At 39.8% G+C, this 12,418-nt stretch overlaps 1 protein-coding gene across 3 annotated transcripts in view; it reads right to left on the reverse strand.

Moving 5' to 3' along the window:
• DNAJC12 (DnaJ heat shock protein family (Hsp40) member C12) overlaps positions 1-12,418 on the reverse strand; it is a 151,489-nt gene that overhangs the window by 8,117 nt on the left and 130,954 nt on the right. For all 3 annotated transcript variants that reach the window (XM_036923951.2, XM_036923950.2, XM_036923952.2), the window contains one exon: positions 4,865-5,069. In XM_036923951.2, the coding sequence (XP_036779846.1) occupies positions 4,865-5,069 (205 nt within the window). The remainder of the gene's footprint in view (positions 1-4,864; positions 5,070-12,418) is intronic.

Below are 12,418 nucleotides of genomic sequence, written 5' to 3' on the forward strand. Positions count from 1 at the left end.
TTTCCTGATAAGTCTGGCTAGAGGTTTATCTATTTTGTTTATTTTCTCAAAGAACCAGCTCTTGTTTTCATTAATTTTTTCTTTTGTTTTATTCTTCTCAGCTTATTTTTTTATTCTCTGATCTTTATTATGTCCCTCCTTCTACTGACTTTAGGCCTCATTTGTTCTTCTTTCTCCAGTTTCAATAATTGTGATGTTAGACTATTCATTTAGGATTGTTCTTCCTTCTTGAAATAGGCCTGGATTGCTATATACTTTCCTCTAAGAACTGCTTTTGCTGTGTTGCACAGAAGTTGGGGTGTTAGGTTGTTGTTTTCATTTGTCTCCATATATTGCTTAATGTCTGTTTTAATTTGGTCACTGATTCATTGATTATTTAGGAGCATGTTGTTAAGCCTCCATGTGTTTGTGAACCCTTTTGTTTTCTTTGTTTCTAAATTCTACAGTTTATTTCTAGTTTTATACCTTTGTGATCTGAGAAGTTGGTTGGTAAAATTTCAATCTTTTGGAATTTGCTGAGGCTCTTTTTGTGGCCTATTATGTGGTCTATTCTGGAAAATGTTCCATGTGCACTTGAGAAGAATGCCTATCCTGCTGCTTTTGGGTGGAATGTTCTATAGATATCTGTTAGGCCTTCTGATCTAATGTGTTGTTCAGTGCTTCTGTGTCCTTACTTATTTTCTGTCTGGCCGATCTGTCCTTCAGAATGAGTGGTGTGTTGAAGTCTCCGAGAATGAATGCATTGCATTCTATTTCTTCCTTTAATTTTGTTAGTATTTGTTTCACATATGTAGGCACTCCTGTGTTGGGTGCATAGATATTTATAATGGTTATATCCTCTTGTTGGACTGACCCCTTTATTATTATGTAATGTACTTCTTTGTCTCTTGTTACTTTCTTTGTTTTGTAGTCTATTTTGTCTGATACAAGTACTGCAACACCTGCTTTTTCTCCCTATTGTTTGCATGAAATATCTTTTTCCATCCCTTCACTTTTAGTGTATGTATGTCTTTGGGTTTGAAGTGAATCTCTTGTAGACAGCATATAGGTGGGTCTTGCTTTATTATTCATTCTGTAACTGTGTGTCTTTTGATTGGGATTGGTGCATTCAGTCCATTTACATTTAGGGTGATTATGGATAGATATGTACTTATTGCCATTGCAGGCTTTGAATTTGTGTTTACCAAAGGTTCAAGGGCAGCTTCTTTACTATCTAACTGTCTAACTTAACTCACTTATTACACTATTATAAACACAGTCTGATGATTCTTTATTTCTCTCCCTTCTTTTTCTTCCTCCTCAACTCTTTATATGTTAGGTGTTTTATTCTGTACCCTTTGTGTTTCCCTTCACTGACTTTGTGAATAGGTGATTTTATTTTGCATTTAGTTATTATTTAGTTTGTCTACTTCCTTTGCTGTGGTTTTATTTTCTCTGATGACAGCTATTTAGCCTTAGGCATACTTCCATCTAGAGAAGTCCCTTTAAAATACACTGTAGAGATGGTTTGTGGGAGGTAAATTCCCTCGACTTTTGCTTATCTGGGAATTGTTTAATCCCTCCTTCAAATTTAAATAATAATCTTGCTGGATAAGGTATTCTTGGTTCAAGGCCCTTCTGTTTCATTGGATTGAACACATCATGCCATTCCATTCTGGCCATAAGGTTTCTGCTAGGAAGTCTGATGATAGCCTGATGGGTTTTCCTTTGTAGGTGATCTTTGTTCTCTCTCTGGCTGCTTTTAATACTCTGTCCTTGTCTTTGATCTTTGCCATTTTAATTATTATATGTCTGGGTGTTGTCCTCCTTGCATCCCTTGTGTTGGGAGATCTGTGGACTTCTGTGACCTGAGAGACTATTTCCTTCCCCAGATTGGGGAGGTTTTCAGCAATTATTTCTTCAAAGACACTTTCTATCCCTTTTTCTCTCTTCTTCTTTTGGTACCCCTATAATGCAAATACTGTTCTGTTTGGATTGGTCACACAGTTCTCTTAATATTCTTTCATTCCTAGAGATCCATTTTTCTCTATCTGCCTCAGCTTCTCTGTATTCCTGTTCTCTGATAGTCTCTTCCACCTCATCCATTCTGCTCTTAAATCCTTCCATTGTTTGTTTCATTTCTCTTATCTTCCTCCTGAATTCATCCCTTCGCTCTTGAATATTTTTCTGTAGCTCCATCAGCATGCTTATGACTTTTATTTTGAATTCTTTTTCAGGAAGATTGATAATTTCAGTCTCACCAAGCCCTCTTTCTGGTGTTTGAGGGATTTTTGATTGAACAAGTTTCTTCTGCCTTTTCGTGGTGATAGGAGTGGTTACCAGCAAGTGGTGCTTGTGTCAGCTGGGAGAACTAAGTCCCTTCCTGCTTGCCAGTCACCTTGCCTGTCTCTGCTGTCTGTGCTGGTTTACCACGCACAGGGAACAGCCTCTGGGTTAATCTCCTCAGCTACCATGGGTGGGGTAGTCCTCAGTATGGCCTAGGGCACTGGCAGGGCTCACAGGCCAGCAGGGTGTGTGTGTCTGCTGCAAGGACAAGGCCCCTTCGTGCTTCCCAGTCTCCACACCTCTCTCCACTATCTGTGCCAGCCAACCGCACAGAGGGAGCAGCCTCAGGGCTAATCCCCTGAGCTGCCGTGGGAGGAGCGGCCCTCGGGATGGCCTAGGGCACTGGCAGGGGTTGCAGGTGAGCAGCATGTATTCTGCCATGAGAACAAAGCTCCTTCATGCCTCCTAGCCTGCGTGCCAGTGTCCACTGTCTGTTCCAGTCAACCATGCCCAGGGAGAAGCCTCTGTGTTAAGCTGTGTGGTTGCTGTAGGCAGGGCGTCTCTCTGGTTGGTCTCTAGCAATGGTGGGGACAGCCGGTTTGCTTGCAGGTGCCAGCAGAGAGAAAGGAATGGCAGGCTGCTTAATTCAGTGAGGGTCCTCGTAGCTGCATTGCCAACCAGGGGGATAGGGCATCTGAAGCTCCTTAAAGTTCCCTGCCTGCTAAGCTGAGTGTGCCAGGATGATTTTGCCCACCTGTTAAACCCTTGTCCCTTTAGGACTTTTAAAGCACCTGCTTTTCTTTTGTCCCAGGGCAGCCAGCTGTGGGAACTTCTTTGCAGTCTTAGTCTTGGATTTTGCTTTTCTGCTCCTCTAATATCCAGAGCACCATACAATGTGTGTCTGTCCTCCTGGGGCAGATTACTAGGGCTGGTTACTTAGCAGTCCTGTGCTTCCACTCCCTTCCTGCTGGAGAGCTGGGGTGAGGAGAGTGCTCAGGTTCCACCAGGTCATGGCTTTGTACCTTACCCTTTTCCATGAAATGTTAGGTTCTCACAGATGTAGACTGCTGGTGTACTGTATCTTCTGGTCACTCTTTTAGGAATAGTTGTATTTGCTGTATTTTCAAAATATATATGGTTTGGGAAGGAGATTTCTGCCACCCTACTCATGCCACCATATTTTCCTACTCCCACATAATCTTATAACAGGGATTCAGATGGGACCTCAGTGTCATGCCTGAATCTGCAGTGATTAGCTCTCCAGTTCTGGTGAACTCAGAAAAGGTCTAACTCTGAGGAGAAAGTCACAGGGAGGCCCCAGGAATTCAGGAAGCACAGAACAGAACATCTCAGGGCTGACTGGGAAAACATTTACATGCCTGCCTGTGTGTCCACGTGTGGGTAGATGTTTGTATGTACTTGCTTAGAACACTATTTTTCTAAAAGTTGGGCTTCTGCTTTGATTGGTTTGTTACATTTCAGTTTTGAGGCTAATGCAATCAACCTGCAGGCTCTACAGAAGAATCAGTTGAGTACCAGGCACAGACACCTGGATCAAACTCTAAGAATCTTTGTTCCCTGCAAATAGTGAGCATGTAGTTCTCCCCAAGAGAGATTTGAAATGACTATTTCTAGAAAGAATATTATTCACTAACAATCTAATTATGCCTTTTTTAAAAACATCTTCAAGGATGTTCAGGGAATTTATGCTTAAAGGCTAAATGCTAATGGAATGATGACTCTGAGAATCAAATAAGAATTTGGATGATAGTTACAATGTGTGTATAAAACACACTGATTGATATAGGTGAGTCACTATATTAAACATGTTACATGGATCTCCTTATTTTATCCTCAAGATAACTCTATGAGAAGATGTCATTACAATCTCTATTTTATAAAAGATGACAAAACTGAGGTCCAGAGAAAAATTCAAGTAACTTTTATCAAGTAATACAGATAATCAAATGAAGAGCCAGAAATGAACCCATGTAGTGTGGCTTGGGAGCCAAGAGTTTTACCTGCTTCAGTGGATCTATACATGATTCAGTGTATCTACAGAGCTAATTTCATATAAGGATTTTCTCAAGACAGTGCAGTGCCTCAGAAACAGACTCTGAAGCCAAACTACTTCAGTGCAGACCCCTTTCCTGCCATACACAAACTGTATAGCCTTGAGAAAATTACTCAGCCTTCATGGGCTTCAGTTTTCTCATATATAAAATGAGAATAATACTGGTACCAATCTCAAACTTGTAGTGAGGACTAAATACGTATATATATAATTAATATGAAATAAGATAATAAACAGAATGTATGTAAAGAACATTCCTGCATATAGTAAACATCCAATAAATGGGAGTATTATCTCAGTTAAACAGAAAACACTCCAAGAAATGTCTCGAATTTTCCCATGCAAGGGACATATTGAGGAATGTATCTTATAGGTTCTGTGTCAATGCTAAGTATCTTTAAAGGCACTAAAGCAATTCTTAAATTTGGCACTATTATGCAGCTGTAAAAGGTTGAGAATAAAGCAATATAAACCAAGACTTAATTTCATATCTTGTTTGTTCTGCAGTTACATGACCTGACTTACTTGATGAATCTGGATTTTGTGGGGAGAATGACTTCTCTATGGACTCGGATTCTTTTTGCTCCATTTTCTCTGTGGTTGAATCCTGCTGCTCTTTCTTTATGTCTCTTTGTTCATTGCATTCCTCATTTTCAATCTTGTTGGTATGAGTCTGGTCAGATTCTTCCAGCATCAGATCTTTTTTACCTCTGACAGCCCAGTGCATTGACTACATTAGTTAAAAGCAGACATATAATATAAAATCAGCATTATATAGTATTCTATATTTTGAGTTCAATATGTGGTAAAACATGACCTATTATGGTGTTGGTTAACAGAATGTTAGACTTGACAATTAACCAGATACTAATCAACTAATCCAGATATTAATTAATTAATCCTCACTGATTTGGAAGACTAATGATTTAAGGAGAAATCCATATATCATGGTATAGAGCATCTGAGAAGTTCAAAAACGAGACATTTCCTCAGAAAGTTAAACAAGAATTACATGACCTAGCAATTCTATTACTCAAAAGAATTGAGAGATTAAAAATGGTGGTGTGAGAGGTGAAACAAAGGCTTCTTCCTAAAACCGAATATAAAATGAAAATATAATTAATACAATGAATCCTGAAAGAGCAACAGGAAAGAGGGCTGCCCCAGACTGCATACACCTGCAGAAAAGAATAAACCTCACAGAACAGTGTAACATACCAAAGCTGTGACCCGGCAGGACCCAAGCCCTTCCCCAAACCCAGCTCACTGGTGGGAGGAAGAAAAACAGATCAGGGAGGGAGTGGAGGCCTGGGACTGCTGAACACCTAGCTCTGGAGATCTGCTCTGGGAGCACAAACATACATTACACGGTGCTCTCATGATTAGGGGGGTTGGAAAGCTGAGACAGACAGAATACCTAGAGAGACTGAGATTCCAGCCACTTGTGGAAAACAAGGATCCATCTCCAGCTGCTCTGGGAAAAAGAAAGGCAAGCAGTCTGAGAGACTTCCTAAAAGTGAGAGGGCTGCTACAGGAACAAGGATTGCACAGAGCTCACTGCTCAGGAGAAAGGACAGGTAGAAAAAATTGTCCAGGTGCACTCTTCCCAGCAGGTTGTGAATTTCACGATCAGTAGGCACTCCAGCTCCCTGACTGGCTATGCAGTTCCAAGGCCGCCCTCCTCCCGGCCAGCCTGCACCTGGATCACAAACTGCCAAACCCTACCCTGGTGCTCGGCCAGACAGAGGGAAGCCCTGCCAACAGCAGCTACAAATGCAAAGCACAGAGGCTTATACCTGTGTGCTCAGCCCACTGGTTCTGGCAGTGGAGACAGGCATAGCAGCTGGGGAGCAGAAAACAGCTCTTTCCTCCCCCCAGGCACCAACACTGCTCCCCTTAGACCCCTGACATTGCTTCAGGGGCTGAGAAGCTCCAGAGAGGAGTTTCTGGGCACTAGAGGCTGCCACATACAAATATGAAATGTCAAAGGAACCTGGTACAAAGAAAAATTATAAATACACCAGAAAAAGAGTCAAATGAAATTGACCTCATGAATCTTCCTGAAAGAGATTAAAAATCATAAACATATTCATGGTGGTACAGAAAAATATTCAAGAACTCAGGAATGAATTCCAGTCAGAGATCCAATCATTACTGAAGACAGTATCATAAATGAAACATACAATGGACAGTTTTACAAGCAGATTCAATGTGCTGGAAGAGCTGATAAATGAAATAGAAATTAGAGAAGAGGAATACAAAGAAGCCGAGGCACAGAGAGAAAAAAGGACCTCTAAGAATGAAAGAATATTGAGAAACTGTGTGACCAAGCCAAATGGAACAATATTCACATTATAGGGGTACCAGAAGAAGAAGAAGAGAGAAAAAGGGATAGAAAGTGTCTTTAAGGATGTAATTGCTGAAAACTTCCCCAATCTGGGGAAGGAAATAGTCTCTCAGGCCATGGAGGTGCACAGATCTCCCAACACAAGGGACTCAAAGAAGACAACATCAAGACATACAATAATTAAAATGGCAAAGATTAAGGATAAGGACAGACTATCAAAAGCAGCCAAAGAGAAATAAGATCACATACAAAGGAAAGCCCATCAGGCTATCATCAGACTTCTCAGCAGAAACCTTACAGGCCAGAAGGGAGTGGCATGATGTATTTACTGCAATGAAGCAAAAGGGCCTCAAACCAAGAATACTTTTTCTGGAAAGATCATTTAAATTTGAAAGAGGGATTAAACAATTTCCAGATAAGCAAAAGCTGAGAGAATTTACCTCCCACAAACAGTCTCTACAGTGTACTTTGGAGGGACTGCTATATATGGAAGTGTGCCTAAGGTTTAATAGCTATCACCAGAGGAAATAAAACCACAGTAAAGAAAGTAGAACAGCTGATTACTAATGAAATGCAAAATTAAATCAACTACCCCAGAGTAAATCAAGGGATAGACAAAGAGTACAGAATATGATACCTAATTACATAAAGAATGGAGGAGGAAGAAAAAGGAGGAGAAAAAAAGAACCTTTAGATTGTGTTTGTAATAGCATCCTAAGTGAGTTATGTTAGACACTTAGTTAGTAAGGAAGTTAACCTTGAACGTTTGGTAGCCAAGAATATAACGCCAGCAATGGCAATAAGTGCATATCTATCAATAATCACCCTAAATGTAAATGGTCTGAATGCACTAATCAAAAGACATAGAGTAACTGAATGGATAAAAAAACAAGACCCATCTATATGATGCCTACAAGAGACTCACTTCAAACCCAAAAACATACACAGACTAAAAGTGAAGGTATGGAAAAAGATATTTCATGCAACTAATAGTGAGAAAAAAGCAGGAGTTGCTATACTCGTATCACACAAAATAGACTTCAAAACAAAGAAAGTTACAAGAGAGGAAAAGTACACTATATAATGATAAAGGGATCAGTCCAACAAGAGGATATAACCATTATAAATATCTATGCACCCAACACAGGAGTGCCTACATATGTGAAACAAATACTAACAGAATTAAAGGAAGAAATAGAATGCAGTATATTCATTCAGTGTATTCTAACTATTGTAACTTTTAACTACTATTCCCACAACTACTGTACTACAGTGACCTTCTGTCCAGCCATGATCAATGCCGAGTTGGGAAATACTAGAATTCTGTATTATACATCTTCTCTTTAAGAAAACTCATGGCACAAAGCAGAATTCAATCAATATTTAATATGAAATATTTGTTCTGATTTTAAGTGAACATTTTAGTGTGAACTTTTTCAAGTCCAGTTATCCTCAAATAACAAGAGCTTTCCATTTATAGTTTTAAAGGATATTTATGTGTAAGTGTACATTGTATGGATGACTTCTAGAAAGAAATGCAAAAAACTGCAATGATGGCTTTCAGGAAGAGGAGAGCAGAACTGGGGTAAGGATGGACTTACTTTTTGTTGCATACCCTATTGCATTATTTTTACTTTTTTAGCAAAGGTGTGTTGGCTTTATTATATTTTTAACTCACAAATATAAAAACCAGGAACCATTCATCAACAGAGTTGGGCATTGTCAATTGACTTCTGGTATAGCTTTTATATTTTTACACAAATACAGTCCCAAACCCCTGAAATCTCTCTCCAGAAACCTGATATCCTAGAATTGTGTCCAGTATGCTGGGTGGTGGTCAATGTTTTAACTGTATAATTCTGCCAACATAGCTCTGGCTGCTCATGGTGGGAGTGAGGAGAACATCACAAATGGGTCTTCAAAATGGAAGCATTTGTTAGTCAGGGGGACTGAGGACAAAGATAAGAGAGTTACTTTTCCCCATAGTCCCTTTTGTACCTTTTCTACTTTGTGTCATGTATAAGTATTTCCTATTAAAATGTTTAAAATTGGGTAGATGGGTGGGTTAATGAAAAGAAAAACAGATGAATACAGAGAGACATGTTGAGTTTGCTGTGTCAAGAATATTTCAAGTAGAATAATTAGCCCTGGCATCAACCAAAATAATAACAGAACTGTTTCTTGAACCTCCATCTGGATATTATGGACTGCTGTTCCTGAAACACTACTGAGGAGTAGCATACTGCCTTTGTTATTCAACAACCCAATGAAAACCCATCTGCCATGTATTTGGGCAAGTTTAAAACCCAAAATAAATTATTTTCCTGATATTAGAAATATTGTTTTCCTGTGCAGAAGAAAAAAACAAAGCAAAGAACCTAAACCAAACCAAAACATTGATTTTCTGAAGTCCAAGACTTACTGAATAAGCTCCGAAGTTGTGACATTTTAAAACTGTGTCACGAGCCAACACACCCACATCAGGCACTGCCCTGCTGTGCACGTGCCCTGTGATGCAAGGGCATCTCTCTTTCCACCTTCAGCATACTTTCCTGCAAAGTCTGGACTATCTTAAAATACTGGGGTTGCCAACTTCTGCCTGAGCACTTCATTGACTAGATTGCACAAACCAACAGAGGGAGGCAGCAGCCGAACATTACATGTGATGTGGCCAACTCGGCTCAGCCAAGCAAAGGAGGGCAGAACAAGGGGGACCGGTGGTCCTCAGCCCCTGAAAAGATCTTCTTTAGAAAAGCACCACAATTTCCTACCACCTGCCTCAGAAGCGCTAACACTGGCCTCTCAGGCAGAGCCAGGAGAAGCACCTCACCAAGAAAGGGAAAGTGCAAAGAGGTAAAAGACCTTCTTGGAATCTTTTAAATAAATCTGTTCATCAAAATTTCATAAGAAAATTGGAAAATGTTAACGAATAATGTGCCAAAGTGGTCAGAAATAGCATGATCTCAACTATATTAAAAGGTAAGGAGATATGTCCAAATATAAATATATAAATATATATGTATATCCATATATAAAATATACATACAGATATAGACATATAGACAGACTGGAGGCCTTGTACATACCCTAAATCCATATGTGCATTCAAGCCTACTGCCCTTATCCAACAGAAGTCATTTCTTTCCACCTTCCCCAGCTGCAAAGAAGCATCATCCTGAATCCTCTTCCCCAAATATAATCAACCCACTCACCCCAAGTTCCAAGAACCACCCCATAAAGCATTTCCTGCCACCATTCTACGTAACTGGCTCTCGCACTGGCAAATGAAGGAGGGGAAACATTGGAAGGAAATGCACCAAAATGTTAATAAGGTTATCTTTGCACAGCAGAATTCCGAAGTTATTTTTCCTTTTCTTTTTTCTTTTCTTTTTTTTTTTTTTGGTGCCTTCTAACTTTTCTATGACAAGGTTATGTTTATGTTCAATTAGAAAAAAATTAGATTTAAAAAGTCAGATGCAGTTATGATTGCCAAAATATATAAGGGGGGAACTTCTGAGTGCTGGTAGTATGTGGGGTGGGGGGTAGTTATGGAGTATACACTTCACAATTATTTGCTAAATTGTAAATGCAGTGTTATACATTTTTCTGCAGGTTTTACTTCAAAATTTAAAATGTTAAGTTTAAGAAGGGGAAATGGCCTCAGCTGGTACGAAAGGTAATCTGCTTTGGGTTTGGTAGGTTTGGGTCTGTTATGTTGTTTTGGTCGGTTGGTTTCTTGGGATTTTTGCATGTGCACAGAATAGAAGAGGCTGATATGGCATCCTCTGTGGAGGGGAAATGATACGGGGAAGGTCAGTGAAAACAGAGTGAGAAATCAGGAATTCAGGGTGCAGAGAGCTGAAATGTGAGCTGTGAACGTAGCAGGCCAGCGAGGTGGCCTGTACACAATGTGTTGACTCTGTGTCTCAGAACTTTTCTCTTGGAATGAAAGTGCCTGCAGTCTGCTGTAGATGGGTGGTGAGGGTTAACGACCCACCTTCAGTAAATGCTTTGCTAGCCCTCAAAGACACTCTGAGATAGTACTCTTACTCATCCATCCCCTTTATGAGTAAATCAGAAGAAAGTATTTTATTATCAGATCCCAGTATCTGCTGATCCCAATTAAAGAAATACATAGGGAAAAAATCCAAATTGTATCTAACCTATCTACAGGCACCTCTCATGCTTTGTAGTTAAGTCAAAGGACTAACGTAAGAGCGATACTAAGTGGCCTGGTTTGCTGGGACACAATTAGATCACTCATATCTCTGTTCACAGAGTGTATTTCTCAGCTCCACCTGGGGTGGGCAGAACAACACTTAACATCAAGCTAACTATTGTGGAGTGACTCAGTTGAACAGAATGAGCATCAGTAAAAATATCAAATGATAGTAGTTGATAGAGACAAAGAAGGAGACTAGGAAGGGGAGAGTCTGTGCAGCAAATAATGAACTGCACCAGAGAGAAAATCCCTGTGTGCATGCAGCAAACAAGCACTAACTAGACGCCGAGCCTGGGTGCAGAGGCCACTGCCCTACAGTCTGTGAAATCGATATGTTGTTAGTCTGCCTTCTCGATTAACTTGTTTACCAGCTTTCCTTAATGTTTTTTTTTTCCTTAGGAAGTCATTTTCTTAAATTCTGGACCTTGATCAACACTGGAATATAAAAAAATTGTGTCTACATGCAAGTAAACATTGAGACAAAAAGAGAAAAAATCAATTGACTCTGATAAGCCATGTATCAGCTAAATAACTATTCAAAATCGAGGGGTTATTTTTATCCTGGATAACCAGGAGTGAATTTTTTACTTGCCTGGCTGACTTCAGACCTGCTTTTTAGATAACAGCCAATCAGGACAGATTGCTTTCTCAACAGGCCCAGAAGGTGTTGAATTGCACACTGTTTCCCATCCGGCTGGAGATACCGCGGCATACACACAAAGTAGGAAGCTTCCCTGGTAGTCTGTAGCCAAGTACATCTCATCCAGCCCAGGAACTCAGAAACAATCAATGGACAGATAGATCCATGTGACAGTGACTGGCAGCCCCAACAACCCCTCCCAGAAGCAATAAATTTGTCAATCAATTCACCAAAAATGTGTTTCTATTAACTCCATATAAAATTTATAGCAATTGATATATAACATAACATTTATAACAACTTTCTCTCAGTGCTTTATTTTGATGGTGGCTTTGCTGCAACCATTTTCCCACAGCCATCCAAAGGCCATTCTGCCATATATTTTGGAGCTAGAGGGAGAAGCCATTCATGCCGTCAATCCCTTGGGGTGAAACCATTTAGCATGACATGGATGAATTTCCCTAAGATTCTTTGAACTAGAAAGGTCTGTTTTCAAGTTATCCTAAAGTCACAAACGCTGTGGGTTTACTAAAGCACTCACCCCATATCTCTTTTTTAAACTGTCATATATATAAACAAATTTCCAATATATGCATTGACCTGAATGAATTCTTAAAATATTTTTACAAATTAAACTACCAGGAGGAAATTCTAAAAGGGAAAAGAAAAAGAGCTAGTAAAGTAACAAGGACTTGGTATGGAGGAAAAAAATGTCAGTTACAGTTTCATGATTCTTGGATGATAGAAATGTGTCACTCCTGAAGCTGGGCTCATTTGAGGAATTATCCCAAAGATCCCCAGCACATGAACTGTGTGAGATGCTGCAAAAGTGCATTGTGATTTGTCCTTCTTGCAGGTACTGGGACTAAT

This window comes from Manis pentadactyla, chromosome 8 (genome assembly GCF_030020395.1).
Source record: "Manis pentadactyla isolate mManPen7 chromosome 8, mManPen7.hap1, whole genome shotgun sequence".
NCBI lineage: Eukaryota > Metazoa > Chordata > Mammalia > Pholidota > Manidae > Manis > Manis pentadactyla.